Below are 18,517 nucleotides of genomic sequence, written 5' to 3' on the forward strand. Positions count from 1 at the left end.
GCCCCAAGGGCAAAATCCAGCCCAAACATCTGGTCAGCTGACATAATGGATCAAAATGCCATAATCCAGCTGAAACATCTGGCTAGATGATTTAAATAGGTGGTTCAAAATGCCATATCCAGCCTAAACATCTGGCTGGATGACTTGATAGGTGGATCAAAATGCCATATCCAGCCTAAACTGGTGAGCCGCGGTGGCGCAGTGGTTAGAGTACAGAACTGCAGGCTACTTCTGCTGCCTGCCAGCTGCCTGCAAATTTGGCAGTTCGAATCTCACCAGGCTCAAGGTTGATTCAGCCTTCCGTCCTTCCGAGGTGGGTCAAACGAGGACCCAAATTGTTGGGAGGGGGGCAAGAGTCCGACTCTGTAAAATCGCTTAGAGAGGGCTGTAAAAGCACCATGAAACGGTATATAAGTCTAAGTGCTATTGCTAAACATCTGGCCGGACGACTTGATAGCTAGGCAAAAATGCCAAATCCAGCCCAAACATTTGCCTGGCTGACTGGATAGCTCGGCAAAAAAATGCCAAATCCCAATCCAAACATCTGGCCCGGCTGGCTTGATTGGGGCTGCCCCCCCCTCCTTCCCCAAAAACCCCCAATCCAGACCGTCCCCCCTTTTTTTAAAAAAAAAATTAGATTTATATGCCGCCCTTCTCCGGAGACTCAGGGCGGCTTACAATGCGTTAAGCAATAGCCTTCATACTTTTTGTATATTTTATACAAAGTCAGCTTATTGCCCCCACAAACTGGGTCCTCAATTTACCTACCTTAGAAAGGATGGAAGGCTGAGTCAACCTTGAGCCTGGGGAGATTCGAACTTGCAATAATTGCAGGCAGCTGAATGTCAATAACAGTGCTTTTAGTCTGTTGAGCTACCCAGGCTCCTTGCTGTCATCGCCCCCCCTCCCCCCCCAACTTTCATTTTGGGAAGCCAGTTCCGCGCAAAATTGGAAAACGCTTTTTTCTTCCTTTGGGCACTTTTTGCGCTGCGTTTTTACGCGCGGGCTCATCTCCTTTCTCCAACCTTTCCTGCGCTGCGGGCGGGGAATCCCGACTTGGGCGGGACAAGACGAGGCCGGCCCTCTCGTGGGTCTGGCCCTCCGTCTCCCCTCCCCTTCTCCCCTCCCTGCCGGCTGCTGTGGGCCTCGCGCGGTTCCTTTAAGAATCGGCCTACGTGGCACAGCCCAGGCAAGGCAAGGCAAGGCAAGGCGAGAGCGCAAAAAGCGCCACTTCCTTGGGCAATCGCGGCGGGGGCGGCAGCAGCCAGCAGCTCTCCTAGAAGCCGCGTGGGGGGGCCCGGGTGCCTGCAAATCGGCTTTCCCCAGCAAGATTTCCACCCCCACCCCCCCAGAAAAATACATATATATATATATCTATATATCTAAAACCCAGCCAGCCATGGGGCAAAACGACCTGATGGGCAGCGCTGAAGATTTTGCAGATCAGGTGAGTGTTTTTGGGGTGGGGGGAGAGGGGTGGGGGGGACTCCCAAGTGGAGAGGTTTTATGGGCACTTTTTTGGGGTTTGGGGGTGGAGGGTCCTATGGGAGTTTTTTTTTTCCCCACCCCACCCCTTCCCTTCCCATCGATCTTTTTTGCCGACGGGTCCTGGAATTGAAAGCGATGGATTGTATCCATTTCCTAGCTGGCTTGCAATAAAAAATAAATAAATAAACAAAGCAAAATGCAAAAAAACAAACAAACACGGAAAGCAAGAAAAGTCTAGGTTCCTTTGGGGAGGGAGGAAGGGAAGGGCAGGGCGGTGGGGCTCATGGCTCTCCCCCCTTCTTCCCTGCCCCCATCAGAGCTAACCCTGCTTTTGGGGAAGGGGGTGGTGGCCAGACAGTTTCCCCATCTCTCTTTCTCTCTCTCTCTGGAGCTGAATGAGCAGATTGGCTGAAACAAAAGACTCATTTTTTAAAAAAAGAAAGAAGGAAAGAAAGAAAGGATGGGGTTTATTTTTTTCCCCCTTGCCATATTGGAGAAAAGAGGCCTACCCCGGGGACTAAGCTCGGCGTGCATTAACCGTGATTGCTGAATAAGCTTGGGTTTTAGCCTGGCACACACAAACAAACACATACCCGTAGCCTTAAACCACGGCTTGGCAAAATGCACGCGGGTTCTTTGACAAAATGGTAGATCCAGCCTAACAGAGGTTTGTGGATGGGTGGGGTGGAGTGGAGGGGGTGCCTTCCTTCATCTTTCTGTAGCCCTGAAGAATGGGGGTCCCCCCGCCTAGGATTTAACCTAGTTTGATGTAGGGATCGGTAGGTTGGTTTGTTTTTCTGTGCCTGCTTTTGGGGGTGCTTTTGGGTTTATGCCTCTCATGTTCTCGCAGTTGGTTGATAGGAGCACGATGTTGGACGGATAAGCCTCGAATTAACAATCGCAATTGGGACCGGAATTTGTGTTCCCTAAGCAAGGTGGTTGCTAAATGACTCAGGCCTGATTTTTACAATCTTTTTTTTTCTTTTTTGGGGGGGCCACATTCGTTAGGTGAATCATTTGGTTGTTAAGCGAATCTAGCTTCCACCCTGTTGATTTTGGCTTGTCGGAAGCAAAAAAAGTGGAGTTCCCACAAACCTGGGATGCTCCCTCCGGCGTAAATACGTGCCAGTTGCCAAGCACTTGAATTTTCACACAACTGTGGGGAATGCTACAACGGTCATAAGTGCGAGAACCGATCATAATTCATTTTTTTCCCGTGCCATTGTTGCTTCAAACAGCCGCTAAAGGAATGGTTGAAAGTTGTGGGCTGCTTAAACAGCAGTTTTGAAAATGCCTGATTGAGGAAGAGTGATTCATTTATTTTTTTTAAATCTTGGAGGACACCAAAAAAATCTGATCAGCCTGTCTAGGATGTTGCTTCCATTACTGGGCCGGCTTAAGATCCCGCAGATAGAACAGCATTGTAGAATATACAGAGTCCTCGGCTTCCGACCACAGCGGAGCACCAAATTTCTGTCGTTAAGTGAGACGCTTGTGAAGTGGGTTTTGCTCCCTTTGAGGGCCATTCTTGCCCCAGTTGGTAAATGAATCACTGCAGCTGTTAAGTAGAACGTTTGTTAAGAGAATCTGGCTTCCCCGTTGACTTCGCTTGTCAGACGGTCGCAAAAGGGGATCACGTGTCCCTGGGATGTCATAAATGTGAGCCAGTTGTCAAGCATCGGAATCTAAATCACGTAAGCATGGGGATGTTGCCAGGGTCGTAAGTATGAAAAAGTCACTTTTTTTCAGTGCTGTTGCAACTTTGGTAGCTAAAGGAACTATCGCAAGTCGAGGAATTCCTTGCGCTCTTTGCTTGGCAGGGATTAGTCTTAGTTCTTGAAATATATATTTATGTGTTTATCATATTGTGCTGAGTAGATAAGCTGACGGGATCCAAAGCAAGGATTTAAAAAAAAAAAACTTTCTGCTCGGTCTTCTTTATGAATGAATGAATGAATGAAAATTGTCAGTTGCTTCGTTCCATCTTTTTCCGATGGATCGTTTGTGCAATTTGCCACAACCTTCCCACGATGTGCGTGGCTCAATTCGTCATTTTGGTTAGTTTAGCGAACTGTGAGTTAGCCCTCCTTTAAACTTCAAGGGCTGCCCCAAAGAAGAGGGAGTCAAGCTATTCTCCAAAGCACCTGAGGGCAGGACAAGATGGGAACTAATCAAGGAGAGAAGCAACTTAGAACTAGGGAGAAATTTCCTGATGGTTAAAACAATTAATCAGTGGAACAACTGGCCTCCAGAAATTGTGGATTTTCCAACACTGGAAGTTTTTAAGAAGATGTTGGATAATTCTTCAAGATCCATCTCATCCTAGGCACCCTTTTTTTTTAAAATATTACCATCTGGCAGACAGTACAGGACAATAAAAACAAGGACAAATAGGCTGAAAAACAGCTTCTATCCCAGGGCAATAACCATATTGAATTCTACGGTATATAGTGCAATATCGGGTTTTCAATTTCAATTATGTAGAATGTAAAGGATGTATGTTTGTATTTTTATATTTATAGTTATAATGTATACTGAATGAAGAATAGAATAGAATAGAATTGTCATTGCACGTGGTACAACGAAATTAAATGCTGCCTTCATTCATTTTATATAACTATAAAAATAAAAACACAAACATACATCCTTTGCATTCTATATATCTGAAATTGAAAACCCGATATTGCACTTATATACCGTAGAATTCAATATGGTTATTGCCCTGGGATAGAAGCTGTTTTTCAGCCTATTTGTCCTTGATTTGATTGACCGGTACCGTCTGCCAGATGGTAATAGTTCAAAAAAAAAAAAAAAAGGTGTCCAGGATGAGATAGCAGCATTTAATTTTGTTGTACCACGTGCAATGACAATAAAGTATACTATAAACTATAACCATTTGTCTGAAGTGGTGTAGGGTTTCTTGCCTAAGCAGGGGGTTGGACTAGAAGACCTCCAAGGTCCCTTCCAACTCTGTTATTCTATTCTATTCTGTCGCTGTGTTATTTTTTTTCCCCAGCATGAGCAGGGCAAAAAGTTAGGTCAGGTTGGCGTTTTTTCCTTTTCTTTTTCTGAAGAGTATTCAGCTGCTGTTAAAAAGTAAACCCCAACGTTGGAAAACATAGAGGTCTGGTCAACAATTGGCAAAAAAAGGAACCTTGCCAATGATCTTTGACCATGGAAAGGATCCAAACTGCGACTTTCCCCCCTAGGCTATAAATTAAAAACAAAATCTACAATTTGGCCTTTTCAGAATATGATATGCACTGGATTTGGGGAGTCCTTGGCGCCCTCTGAGTTTGGTAGTTTTGTCGTAGACGTTTCCCTACCCAAGTAGGTAACATCATCAGTTTTATGGGATGATGGTTGGGGATAATGAAACCTCTGCAAGAAAACCACCAAGCTCGGAGACTACTAAGGGCCCCACAGTTGTCCGACCCCAAATCCTACTCCATTCTAGAACTGATGATGTTCCCTAGTTGGGTAATGAAATGTCTACAAAACAACCAAGCTCAGAGAGCACCAAGGATTCCACAATTCTTCTCTTCCTCCCCCTCCTCTTTTTTTTCCTCCTCTTCCTCCTCCTCCACACAACTCACTCCCTTCTAGCATTGATGATGTTAGCTAGCTGGGTCATGAAACATCTTTTAAAAAAGCATCAGCAGTTTGACCCCCCAGCTACAAATAAATTGGGTTTATTTCATTAGCAACGTAGGTCTGATCTAGCAAGCGATAACAATTGTGACCAGGATCACCTTGCCCCATTCCCTGTGTTTGTTCATTGTGGAATAATTTGCACAATATGCCGAGCCACTAAACATTCATAAGAAAAAGATAAAAAGGGAAAAGGTTCCCCTCGCACATAAGTGCTAGTCGTTCCCAACTCTAGGGGTCGGTGCTCATCTCCGTTTCAAAGCCGAAGAGCCAGCGCTGTCCGAAGACGTCTCCGTGGTCATGTGGCTGGCGTGACTCAACGCCAAAGGCGCACGGAACGCTGTTCCCTTCCCACGAAAGGTGGTCCCAATTTTTCTACTTGCATTTTTTACCTGCTTTCGAACTGCTAGGTTGGCAGAAGCTGGGACAAGTCAACGGGAGCTCACCCATTACGCGGCACTCGGGATTCGAACCGCTGAACTGCCGACCTTTCGATCGACAAGCTCAGCGCCTTAGCCACAGCACCACCGCGTCCCCTATATCTTTTATATACCTTTTATAGCACCGCGTTTCTATATCTTTTTATAGAAAAAGATAACCTTTCAGTTAAATCTATGAGCTGGGTTGTCTTCTCACCGCAAACCACAACTGCACTGAACCTAACATGCGAAGCCACAAAAAAACACCCATCACAACAAACCAAGATCTCCCATCTCGGTTCTTCTCCTCTTTACTTTGTTATGAACATGTTTGATGTTTGTTTGTTAGTTCTTCCCTGCTGCGGTTTCCTCTCCGGCCACCTGGAGCTGCCTAGGATCATGTTTGCCCTTAACGTGGACAGATTAATTTATCATTAATCGTTTGATTTGCCGGAGCCGTTTCATTGGCAGCCAAAGAAAAAAACGGCTGCTTTGAAACCCGCCTTTAAAAAAAAATAATTCAATAACTATATTCCACGACTGGACTGGACAACGGAACCCAGAATTGATGGAGCTAGGAGAGACGTTGGTTCAGCGGATTTTTGTCCCGTTTTATGACCTTTCCTGTGGTGAAGCAAGTAACAAGGTTATTAAGGGAATTTGGCTTCCCCGTTGACTTGGCTCGTCGGGCAAGGGTGGAATCGCGTAACTCCCGGGACGTTGAAACCGTCGTAAATATGAGTTGCCGAGCGTCTGGATTTTAATCACGTGACCACTGGGGGATGCTGCTAAGGTCGTACGTGTGGAAAAAGTCACTTTTTTTTTCAGTGCCCTTGTCACTTGGAGTAGTCACTGAATGAACTGTTGTAAGTCGAGGACTAAATTGGATTTACTCAACCGTTTTTTGCTTCTGGGTGCATCTGAGGAATAGAAATTACAGAGTTGGAAGGGACCTTGGAGGTCTTCTAGTCCAACCCCCTGCCCAGGCAGGAAACCCTACACCACTTCAGACAAATGGTTGTCCAACATCTTCTTAAAAACTTCCAGTTTTGGAGCATTCACGACTTCTGGAGGGAAGTTGTTCCACTGGTTAATTTTTCTCACTGTCAGGAAATTTCTCCTTAGTTGTAAGTTGCTTCTCTGCTTGATTAGTTCCCACTCATTGCTTCTTGTCCTGCCCTCAAGTGCTTTGGAGAATAGCTTGACTCCCTCTTCTTCATGGCAACCCCTGAGATATCGGTACACTGCTATCATGTCTCTCCTAGTCCTTCTTTCCATCAGACTAGACCAGTCTGCAACCTTAAACACTCCAATTGGACCCATTTCCCACAGAAAAGAAAACACCAGGAGCCACAAAACCTTTCCTTTGCCTAACTATTTCTTGAACAGCCACAAAACTGGCATATGTAGTTGAATTAAATGTTCTGTTTTCTTCTGAAACTTTGCTTTTCTTGGATTTATCCATGGTTAGCCTACCGGAGGTTGAAAAGCTCAATAAATCGCCTGCCTGCAGGTGTCACACATTGGCGGTTGTGATGCATATTTTGAGTGACAGGGAGCCTCAGCAGAGGAGTGAAAGAGCCACATGTGGCTCCAGAGCCTCAGGTTGCTAACTCCTGGACTAGAGGCTCTCTATAGTTCTTCATAGGTGCAGAGATGCCTTCAACCAAGATTCGACCAAGTTTCCGTTTTTCTACTAAGCTTATCTGACAATTAGAGATGTTTCCGTTGATAGGAAACCTCCTTCAATCCTGGTCTAAACCAAATTACGTACCTTAGCGTTTCAACAGTTGCTCGATAATGAGTTGGGCGGAATATAAATTCAATCAAGAAATAAAATAAACGTGTTTGGGGTGGTCCAGAGTTAGTAAATCTGGGGGTTTGAACTTGCAGGTTCTTATCTAATAATGATTTTCCCTGTGTAATTTTATTTGCATAATTATCTGGATGTTTGGGGGGGTTCCCAAATCTTGGGGGTGCTTTCCAGGAAGGTGGTGCTTTTTGATTAGAGACGATGACTCCTTTTGAAATAAGGGAGTATCCGAAAAGTTTACGATTTGGGAGGGATCTCAGCTTGATTTTAAACACCGTGTTTCCCCGAAAATAAGACCGGGTCTTATATTAATTTTTGCTCCAAAAGACGCATTAGGGCTTATTTTCTGGTTAGGTTTTATTTTGGGGGAAATACAATACTAAATGCACCCATCCTTATGCAATCACTGTACTGTATAATTAGTCTGATTTTTGCTAGGCACCGAGTTGCTTTTCGTGTTTTCTCCTTGCCGAAAATCTTTTTGGGCTGCTTTACTTCTGCTGTCTGAGGTTTCTGTAGGCACGATCCACCGTGTAAGGGTGTGTGGGGTGTGTGGTGGGGGTTATAACCATAAGGGCTAGAAACTTGATCCTTTAAAAACAAACAAACCCTTACACCTAATTTAAAAACTCCAGGATGGATGCCAGCAAGGTGTGGGTTTTTTTTTCCCCCGTCTCTTTTTGAAGAAACTCGAAAGAAACTTCAACTCCGATTTGGATTCTTCGAAGAAAATTGATTCGGCCATCCAAATGCAATACCGAGAGATTTTGGCCACCTGTGAAAATCCGTTGGCGTGTCTTTTTAACGGGAGGGAAGGGAGCCCAGGAATTAATCTTGACTGTTTTGTAGTCATGTCGTTATAAATTGCAAATGGACTGAGAATGGTTTGCGCGGTGACCAAAATGCGAAGACGGGATCTGGGGTGGGCGTCGTAACTTCAAATCCCCACCGTAAGTATCCCCAGAGGGGCCCATCGGTCATAAGTCAAGGGCTACCTGTATCCTTAAGCGCAAAAGGTCACTCAATGAATAGCTGTAAATTGTCCTAAACTTGGCGGTTGTAGATATAGTTAATCCTCAAATTTACAACCATTCATTTAACTTAACCACCCTGGTACTAAAGCTCACGTAACCACAGTTCTCGCTTAGCAACGGGAATTTGGGGGACAGTTGTGGTCGTAAATTGAGGACTACCTGTAATGACTCAGGATAACGTCCTCAGAGGAGAATTTGCACAGCCAAGATCTGATTTGAGGACTGGGGAAGGGTTTAATCGACCTTTTCCTGTTGTTTCTGGGGTCTTCCTTGGAAGGAAGTGGGAGCAAAAAATGGGACCTGGCTTTTCGCCCCGTCGTTATCTGTCTCGGTTTTTCCCCGTCTTGTGCCAGTTCCTGCGGGTGACGAAACAGTACCTTCCCCACGTGGCTCGGCTCTGTCTGATCAGCACCTTCCTGGAAGACGGGATTCGCATGTGGTTCCAGTGGAGCGAGCAGAGGGACTACATCGATACCACATGGAACTGCGGCTACTTCTTGGCCTCCATCTTTGTTTTCATTAACCTCTTCGGGCAATTAAGTAAGTGACTCACGGGGATTCGGGGTGGACACTAGATGGATTTCTTGGGGAGAAATTGGAACCAAGAAGTGGAGCTGGGGAGGTCACTTTAGTTGTTGGTTGTGTATCCCGCCTATATTTTTACAACTAATTCAAGGTGGTGGAACATATCTAAGACACTTTTCCCTTCCTGTTTTCCGCACAAAACCAATCCTGCATATTGTGGGCTGAGAGCGAATGTCTGGCCCAAAGTCACCCAGCTGGGTTTCATTGCTTAAGATGGGACTAGAACTCCCAGTCTCCTGGTGATTGATGTGACTAGCTTCACAACCTCAATAGTTCTCTCACAACCCCTGCGGCAAGGAAGGTGGTAAAACGGGGCAAAACTCGCTTAAACGTCTCACTTAGCGACGGAAATCTTGGGGCTCCATTGCGGTAATAAATTGAGGACTACCTGCATTGTCTCACATTTTCTTCCTTTTTTTTTTCCCTAGCCGGTTGTATTCTTGTGCTGAGCAGGAATTTTGTTCAATATGCCTGCTTTGGATTATTCGGAATTATTGCATTACAGGTAAGAAAGTTTGTGATTTTTCTCCCTTCCAAAACGTACTGCAGAAAAAAAAACTAGTGGATTTCCTGTAAGGGGTCGAAGTGGGGCTCTGAACAGAAGGGGGAATATTTTCCAAGTTTTCCTCATCTATTCTTTTTCTCTTCTTTTTTTTTTCTCCCCTTCTAGACAATAGCATACAGCATTTTATGGGACTTGAAGTTTTTGATGAGGTAGGTCTCATTTTGCATTACTTCACAAACTTTATTTGTTTAGAACTTCTTGCGGACGGATCTTGTAGCACCAGGTCAAAAAAATAAATAAATGAAAATCGACAGAGACTTCTGTGTTAACTTTTTCCCAGATGATCTCGTAAATCTTTGCTGCAGCAAATATTAGAGTAGAGTAGAGTAGAGATAGAATAGAATAGAATAGAATAGAATAGAATAGAATAGAATAGAATAGAATAGAACAGAACAGAACAGAACAGAACAGAACAGAACAGAACAGAACAGAACAGAACAGAACAGAAATTAGGAATGGAATAGAAATTAGGAATGGAATGGAATAGAATAGAATTAGAATAGAGTAGAATAGAATTAGAGTAGGATAGAATAGAATAGAATAAGGAATAGAAGAGAAGAGAAGAGAAGAGAAGAGAAGAGAAGAGAAGAGAATAGGACAGAGTTGGAAGGGACCCCGGAGGTCTTCTAGTCCAACCCCCTGCTTAGGCAGGAAACCCTACACCACTTCAGACAAAAGGTTATCCAACATTTTCTTCAAATATTGAGGAAAGCTTTGTGACATCACAAAGGCAGGACTAGAACTCACCGTCTCCTGGTGATTGGCCCAAAGTCACCCAGCTGCCTTTCATTCCTAAGGCGGAACTAGAACTCACCGTCACCCAGTTTCTAGCCTGGGGCTTTAACACGTGGACCCAACTGGCTCTTTAAATTCACTGCCTTGCCTTGTCAAATTTACAGTCCTTCAAAATGGCGCCCAAAGGAGACAGGGCAACTCAGAATGCGGTCTTGAAACATTTCCATCTCTCTCGACATCGGTGCAAAGATTTTGCAAATTTGGTTGTGTCAAACATTCCGATTTGGGCAGACACGCATCTTGGGGGGCGTGTGTCTTTTTTTTTTCTCTCTTTCCTTCCTGCAGAAATCTTGCCCTAGGAGGGGGTTTACTACTGCTGTTGGCGGAGTCTCGGTCGGAAGGAAAGAGCATGTTTGCGGGGGTACCAACCATGCGGGAAAGCTCCCCGAAACAATACATGCAGCTGGGAGGACGTGTGCTTCTAGTTCTTATGTTTATGACCCTCCTCCATTTAGACGTTAGTTTCTTCTCGGTAAGTGCCTAACATCGTCGAACATTTTCTCGGCTTCTGTCCTGCTCCATCTGTTCGGGGAATTCACATCTGGAAGTTGGCAAGTGTTCTGACCCAGCTCCCCAAACACGACCAACCCTCTGAAGTGAACTGACTTCCAGACCCAAAACCCTCCCTTTCCGTTCCCCACTCCCCTGCACTCATTGGCCAACTTCCAAGTCACTCTACCCCTAATCTACTGCTCCAGCTCAAAGGAATTTCCCCCCTCCCATCCCATCCCCTAGGGGATATTATCTCCAGGGAAAATAAGTAGGCGAAAAGTCAAACGTCCCTTTCCAGACGCCTCCGCTTCTCCTTCTTATGTCAGCACTAGAGTAAATGCAGCTTGAAGTGCTGACACGTAAGATGAATAGTTGTCTGCCATATCTATTCGTCTCCGCCCCCTGCCTTATATCCCCAGAGCTAGGGTGGGGCTTCGCTAGCAGCGGTGGCTCTTCCGTCTCAAGGACTGGCTCATAGATTTTCACTGCTCTCCTCTCCTCTGCCTTCTGCTCATCCGTGCATCAGGCACTGGACCCAGCTGTTCCTTCTCCTCCTCATCAGCCACCTCCAAACTTGGGGGCTCTTAACTCTCCATTGGACGGCCCAGGCTCCGCCTCTCTCTCTCTCTTTCTGACAGCTCCATTCCCTCTTCCCCCTCGGAGCTCTCAGGTTGCCTTGATCTGACCCCGACTCCTATGCCTCCTCCTCCTCTGAGTTGGCTGCTGGAGGGGCCGGTGGCCAAAAGGCCACAACAGCAAGGGTGGGAAAACTGATGGAGAGGCAAGCTTTGCTAGGTTTAGCTGCCTAGCTCTCATTCACGATCTGTTCTCCCTGATTGTTGCAGATCCTGCAAAATATGGTGGGTACGGCGTTGATCATCCTGGTGGCCATCGGCTTCAAAACTAAGCTGGCGGCCTTGACTTTAGTCATCTGGCTTTTTGCCATCAACCTGTATTTCAACGCTTTCTGGACTGTTCCCACCTACAAGCCCATGCACGACTTCCTGAAATACGACTTCTTCCAAACCATGTCGGTCATCGGAGGCCTCCTTCTCGTGGTGGCCCTGGGTCCCGGCGGCGTCTCCATGGACGAGAAGAAGAAGGAATGGTAGAGAGAAACAGAGGAGGAGGAGAAAAATAAAAAAGCAACACAGCATCTCAGCATCTGGGAACTGACTCAAAAGTTTTGGGAATTGATAAACCAAACAAAACTGGCATTTTTTTTTTCTTTTTACAGAGGTGCCTGTTTTCTCTCCCTTTTGAAAGGCGCAATCTCTTTCATTTTTTAAAAAGTTGCTTTAGTTCACGACGGCGCTTGATCATCCGATTCCCGTTTTCACGGATGATTCTTCATTCAAGAACGTTTTGAGTTTTTTTTGTTTTGTTTTTCTCGCGCGGGGGGGCGGTTTTTCTCTCCTATAATCTCCTGAAAAAGTTGGAACGAAGCAGCAGCTGGCTTGGCTCTCCCACGGTTAAAATTCCTTTTTGACAACTGTTTTTTTTTTTTTTTAAATTTAAAACTACTGTGATCCGATAAACCTTGCTGTGTACTTTTCAGTGTGATGGGTGTTCCATCTTAACCTTGTTGGTTCTTGGTTTGACGCTCAAGTTGTAATTAAAATGAAGTCACATCCCAGGTGGAGAACAGGCCACATCCAAGTTATAAATCTTTAACGGTTACTCCAAATGAGTTAAAGAGAATGTTTTACACGATTGCAGCATTTGAAAAATAATTCATTCTGTGACAAATAAGGGCAAAATCAGGATCTCTTCCATCCACTTTTCATCTCCGTGTGTGTGTGGATATTTCCCGCAACAAATGAATTGTATACAGGTAGTCCTTGATTTATGGCCACAATGCAGCCACAAATTTGTTGCTAAGCAAGACAGTTAAGTGACTTTTGCCCCATTTTGCAACCTTCCTTGCCACAGTCACTAAGTGAATCACTGCAATTGTGTAGTAACACGGTTCTTAAGTGAACCTGGCTTCCTCCATTGATTGTCAGGATGCAAAAAGAGATCATGTGATCCCGGAACACTGCAAATGTCATAAATAGGATTCGATAGCCAGGTGTCTAAATTTTGATCATGTGACTAGGGAATGCTGAAAAGTCGTAAAAATGGGGCAAAAACTCACTTAAGAAATGTCTCACTTAGCAATGTAAGTTTTGGGCACAATTTGTGGTTCGTAAATTGAGGATTACCTATCATTGAACTCCGGCTTCAGCATTCCCTGGAGACCTTTCACTGCTCCAGACATTTTTTTTACTGCACAAAAGTTTCCAAACCTCTAATCTGATTGTACTGTTGTGGCGCCTTCTTTTCCAAGTTCAAGGTCGAACACACGACTTAAGCAGTTGCTGTTTATTCTGCTTTTGTTGAGGCCGACTCTTGTTTAATCACAATTTTTAAACGGGAAATGTCCCCACCGAGGCTCCCTCTTTCTAAGGAATCCCTTCCTAGAATAATAAGTATTATTTCACTGCTTGGATGCGGTTCGAATCCCTAGTGCCGCATAACGGAGTGAGTTCCCGTGACTTGTCCCAGCTTCTGCCAACCTAGCAGTTCGAAAGTATGTAAAAAAAATGCAAGTAGAAAAATAGGGACCACCTTTGGTGGGAAGGTAAGAGCGTTCCGTGCGCCTTTGGCGTTTAGTCATGCTGGCCACGTGACCACGGAGACGTCTTCGGACAGCGCTGGCTCTTTGGCTTTGAAACGGAGATGAGCACCGCCCCCTAGAGTCGGGAACGACTAGCACGTATGTGCGAGGGGAACCTTTACCTTTATTCACTGCAGAATTAGAAATTGAGTAAAAATTTGGGGTTCTGACATAACTCTTTAATTTCCTCGTGGCAATTCTGCCCTTGACTGCCAGGTGAAGAATTTCAGAAACGCAGGAGTTTTTTCAACAACTTTATATAAATGAAGTACAGTGACACGTATACAATCCCCCCAGAAAAAGGGACAATGCTTAAATAAAACGCAACACGTTTGAGTTCTAAGGATAATCTTCTCGCCACACTAAACAAACTGGAGCTTGACCCAACAGAAAGACTCGGTTCGTGTTAATTGCTTTTCCGAAGCTTTTTAGATTTTCTGTTCCACTTTTTAAATTTCTTCTTGTGAGGGCCGACTTGTTTCTAGACCGACAAGGGGGGAGGAAGAAAAAAAAAGAAAAAAGGCAGACGGTAAGTGGAAACTTGTAGAGAAATTGTTTTGTTTTTTTAAAAAGAGGTTTCTAGGCCTCATTAGTACAGGTCAAAGAGTTAGTAACTGGGATTTGGCAATCGAGAGTCTAATACTTATACGTTCCTGAGGAAAAAGTCCTCAGTAAATGTTTATAGATGCTCGGCTGGTTTTTAAAAGGAAACCACGGGAATGTCTTGGCAATCTGTGCCGGAATCATCTTACTACCAAAAAATATTACCTTCTATTTAACCTGAGTGCTCCTGGGAATATAAAAAAGGGTTATTTAAATTCTGCAAACTGGGGATCGTGTCAAGAGCGAACAGTGTCTTTTCTGTCTGAAGAACGAATGCGTGAAGGATTTGGAAAACAGCGATGGCTTTTAATATTATAAATGGCATTAATATGGTGAAGGAATGGACCATCCTCAAATTTCTAATCTTTTTGCCGTCGCATGCCAATAGCGGGGGTAGTGCCGGGGGGGGGAAGGAGCGGGGGTAGTGCGTTCGTGTGCCCACACCCATAATTCAATGCGCCCCGCCCTCCCCCCACTTTTGGCACGCCATGGCACATTGGGACCAGTAGGCTAGTTTTTCGCCCTCCCCAGGCTCCAGAAACTTTCTTGGAACCTGGGGAGGGCGAAAATAGCCTTCCCCACTCCCTGGAGGCCCTCCAGAGGCTGAAAATGGCCCAGTTCCTGACTTCTGGCGGGACCGGAAGGCCCATTTTTTTGCCCTCCCCAGGCCCCAAAAGCTTTTCAGGAGCCTGGGGAGGGCAAAAACAGCCTTCCCCACCCTCTGGAGCCGGAAATGGCTCGTTTCCTGACTTCCGGTAGGCCCAGAAGGCCCGAAAATCAGGTGGCCGGCGAGCACATGCATGTTGGAGCTGAGCTAGCGTGCCCACAGATATGGCTCTGCGTGCCACAGGTTCGCCATCACGGGTCAGAAATGGTTGTAATGTAAGTACGGATTAAAAGCACATGCAACTCCTAAGTCTTAACCTAACCTAGCAAAAAGGTTAAGCCACAAACACAACCACCACGAACGTCAAAAGTGTCAGGTTTTACCTTTCTCCTTTTCGTGGCTGTCTGTGAATCGACCTCCATCGTTTCGACCCGGCTGCCATTTTCCACCACCGGCTTCGCAGGCTCGTCGTCGCTGTCGCTCATAAATTCGTCGGGGGTCTCCTTGCCTGTGGCGCTTTTCCTTGGGAACAGTTCAGCTTTGAAAATAAAAGCATTAAACGTTAAAAGTTTAAACATGAAGCATTAAGAAGCAGAAAAACCCTTAAAATCGACACCCGAACCTTCCTTATAAATTCTGCCTCCAGAAACCAGGCCCTGTGACATATGCCTAAGAGCAGAGTTACGGTTTTAGAAGATAGCTCAACTATGGGGATGAATAAGCTGCCATTCTTCGCTGGGTGGATAAAATAAAATTAAAAAATCGGATTTTTTAAAATTTAAATCGGATTTTTTTGATTTTTATCAAATTTATTTTAATAAAATGCTTTTGGAGTGGAAAAAATCTAAAGTTAGTTTTCTATTTATGATACATTAATAATTTAGTTTATTCAGCATGAAATGGAGCTTAGTTATGCAGCGCGAGGCTATATATTTACTTTGTATAAATATACAAAAGCATGAAGGCTATTACTTAACGCATTGTAAGCCGCCCTGAGTCTCCGGAGAAGGGCGGCATATAAATCAAAATTAAAAAAAATATATATTCTGCACTGTTGGGACTCAAGAATGGGTCAGAGGAGCTAATGCGGGGCAGAGATGACAGCTGCTCTTTAAAAATGACGATTTAAATCGACTTGATTTAAATCGAGCCTTTTAACCAGTATGCAAGGATTGCTGAACGACGGGTAAGATCTCCACCCAAGAAGGAAGGAACGTGCACAAAACAGGATTGGAATTTCTTGCCTGGTTCATCGTTGAAAACTTTTTAAATAACTTTAGTGAAAAAGGCGCTTCCCACAGCCGCTTATGAATATCAGTGATGAGCTTTACGATAGAGGTAACAGGCAAGGAAACAGAATGGGGTGGGCAGAGGAAAACGGCAAATCCAGGACTGGCTAAGGCTCAGCTCGCATCCGGATGTCCTTACGGCCTTCGAGCTCGCTTACCTGGGTACAGATCACTCAGGCTGTCGTCGGTTTCATTGCCCCCTTCATCACCGGCGGGAGGTTCCCAGAATGCCCCCCTCGGCTTCACCCTCCTTTCGCAAACACCGTTGTTGGTTTCTGCCCGTGGCCGTCGGCGTTTATGCAAGAGGCAAGCCGGGACGTATTCCAGCCCCTCTTTCTGGCATTCTTCATCTGTAAAGAAGATCCCATTCAAGAAAGATTTCCTCCTTTTCAAACCTTCAAGGCTAAGTAGAACCTGTGTGTCTGGGGCAGTCTATCCTGTAATACCCGGCACCCCTTGCCTGCTTCTCTCCCCTTAGAGGAAAGTTTCCCCCCACCCCCCTGTGTCTTTAGAAACAACATCAAGGATTGGAGCACGTGACCTGCCCACCTCCTGAGGTAGGTTGAGGAAGAAGAGGGGACAAAGGAACGGTTCAAGGAAAGGCAGGTGAAGAGAAAAATCAGTGCGCAACTCACATCGTCGAAGCGCCTTCTGATAACGCCGGCCTTGGATGTGGCGGAGAACATGCTCTGGGATCTTATTGAGATGACGCAGGGTGAGTTTGCAAAATAGCTGATTCCTAGGAAAAAGGAAAAAAAAAAGTGGGTGGAAAGAAAGACAAAGAAAGAGAAAGAAGGAAGGAAGGAAGGAAGGAAGGAAGGAAGGAAGGAAGGAAGGAAGGAAGGAAGAAAGAAAGAAAGAAAGAAAGAAAGAAAGAAAGAAAGAAAGAAAGAAAGAAAGAAAGAAAGAAAGAAAGAAAGAAAGAAAGAAGAGAGAACGAGAGAACAAAGGAAAGAAAGAAAGAAAGAAAAAGAAAGGAAGGAAGAAAGGAAAGAAGAAAGAAAGAAACTCAGCCATTAGCCCTGCTGGGACACCGTCTGCGAAACACACGTACGGATTTTTGGTGCTGGGCACGATGTGAGGTTCGTACTCGCTGTAGTCCAAAACCGCGGAGGTCTTGCTCATACGCAGGTATTTCTTCCCGGCGGTAAAAGCTTGGAGTTCAGGCAACCGGCAAGGCAGCTCATGGCCAGTCAACATACAGCGGATCTGGAAAAGAAAAGCAGGGTAAATAAAGGCTGATTCGAATGGAAACTGTGTCGTTTGAGCAACTGCCCACTTCTGGGATTTCTAGGTGGTGACCCATCCAAGTGTCCATCGGCCCAGGCTTCTTGAGCTTTCGGAGACCAGCTGAGGCAGGCCAGGTGCTGTCCAACCAATATATTCTCAAGAGCACGCTGCCTAAGCACAGACCAATTCAAATGGAATTTCCCAGCACGGTCAATTGTCCATCCTGGGATTTCCGAGTTGCCTGTTCTAGGATTTCTGAGTGGTCTCCCGTTCATTTGTCCAGGTTTTTTTTTAATTTTTATTTTTTAAGCTTCGAAGGCTGGACAAGGTGGATGCTGCCAAGTCAACTCAAGAGAAACCTGCCAAAGCCAAAACCAATTCAAATGCAACCTTCCAGTTTGGACCACGGCCGACTCTGGGATTTTTGAGTCGTTCTCCCTTCTGAGGGTCCAGCATCCCAGCCTTCTCCAGCATCAGAGCCCAGACGGGCAGACCAGGTGTTGCCAAGCCAACGCATCCCTCAAGAACAACCTGCATGATTCAAACGGAGCTTTCCAGTTCGGTCCAGTCCTGTGGGGATTTCTGAGTGGTCTCCCATCCATAAAGCTGTTTTGAGCTCCTGAAGTTGGACAAAGCAGGGCAGGTGCTGCCAAGCGGACCTGCCCTCAAGAACAGCCTGCCCGATTCAAAGGGAGCTTTCCCAACTTGGCCAAACCCCCACCACCATTCCCTTGGGATTTCCATGTGGTCTCCCATCCACCAGCTTTTTTTTTTAGCTTTGGAGGCTGCACAAGGCAGGGCAGGTGCCGCCAAGCCAAGATGCCCTCAAGAACTGCCTCCTTAAGCCAAAGACTTAATTCAAGCTGAATTTTCCACGTTGGCTCAGCCCTGTGGGGATCTCTGGGTGGTCTCCCATCCATAAAGCTGTTTTGAGCTCCTGAAGCTGGACAAAGCCGGGCAAGCTTACCTGCCCTCAAGTACAGCCTGCCCGATCCAAAGGGAGGCTTCCCAGCTTGGGAAAACCCCTCCCCCACTACTATTCCCTTGGGATTTCCGCGTGGTCTCCCATCCACCAGCCCAGATCTTGGGATTGGGAGGGCAAGCGAGCGCCGATCGTCACCTTTTTCCCCGGAGGGAGGACCCGCAAGCTCGGGTGCCGCTGCAGGAAACTCTCCAGCTCGGAGGGAAGCAGCAGCGACGATCCCGCTTCTTCTTCTCCTCCTTCTCGCTCGCTGGGAAGCTCCGCCATGCTTCCGCACCGGAAGTCGCAGGCGGCGTGAACCGGAA

General features: G+C 45.8%; 2 protein-coding genes across 2 annotated transcripts; one reads left to right on the forward strand and one right to left on the reverse strand.

Annotated features, from left to right (window-relative positions):
- The first annotated feature begins 931 nt into the window (after nucleotides 1–931).
- On the forward strand, nucleotides 932–12,522 carry SURF4 (surfeit 4). The gene is made up of 6 exons (XM_034404412.3): nucleotides 932–1,447; nucleotides 8,759–8,945; nucleotides 9,419–9,495; nucleotides 9,661–9,704; nucleotides 10,636–10,822; nucleotides 11,688–12,522. Exons 1-6 carry the CDS (start codon nucleotides 1,400–1,402, stop codon nucleotides 11,952–11,954), a joined length of 810 nt encoding a protein of 269 aa, XP_034260303.1. The 5' UTR covers nucleotides 932–1,399; the 3' UTR covers nucleotides 11,955–12,522.
- A 1,220-nt stretch (nucleotides 12,523–13,742) lies between these two features.
- On the reverse strand, nucleotides 13,743–18,516 carry SURF2 (surfeit 2). Its single transcript, XM_034404362.3, has 6 exons — nucleotides 18,351–18,516; nucleotides 17,055–17,209; nucleotides 16,636–16,739; nucleotides 16,159–16,350; nucleotides 15,095–15,249; nucleotides 13,743–13,982 (listed from the first exon to the last, which is right to left on the reverse strand). The coding sequence occupies exons 1-6, from the start codon at nucleotides 18,477–18,479 to the stop codon at nucleotides 13,908–13,910; spliced, it is 810 nt and encodes a 269-aa protein (XP_034260253.2). The 5' UTR covers nucleotides 18,480–18,516; the 3' UTR covers nucleotides 13,743–13,907.
- Nucleotide 18,517: the final 1 nt, after the last annotated feature.

Source organism: Pantherophis guttatus, chromosome 16 (genome assembly GCF_059756535.1).
Source record: "Pantherophis guttatus breed Tessera chromosome 16, ASM5975653v1, whole genome shotgun sequence".
NCBI classification, from domain to species: Eukaryota; Metazoa; Chordata; class Lepidosauria; order Squamata; family Colubridae; genus Pantherophis; species Pantherophis guttatus.

Bases quoted from the DNA above. Each gene is read 5' to 3' on its own strand.
- SURF4 (XM_034404412.3), top strand. From the start codon at position 1,400: ATGGGGCAAAACGACCTGATGGGCAGCGCTGAAGATTTTGCAGATCAG. The intron at 1,448-8,758 runs GTGAGTGTTTTT...GTCTTGTGCCAG, and splicing joins CTGAAGATTTTGCAGATCAG to TTCCTGCGGGTGACGAAACA. The intron at 10,823-11,687 runs GTAAGTGCCTAA...TGATTGTTGCAG, and splicing joins TAGACGTTAGTTTCTTCTCG to ATCCTGCAAAATATGGTGGG.
- SURF2 (XM_034404362.3), bottom strand. From the start codon at position 18,479: ATGGCGGAGCTTCCCAGCGAGCGAGAAGGAGGAGAAGAAGAAGCGGGA. The intron at 17,210-18,350 runs GTGACGATCGGC...TTTCTTTTCCAG, and splicing joins TCCTCCCTCCGGGGAAAAAG to ATCCGCTGTATGTTGACTGG. The intron at 16,351-16,635 runs GTGAGTTGCGCA...TCTTCTTTACAG, and splicing joins TCAGAAGGCGCTTCGACGAT to ATGAAGAATGCCAGAAAGAG.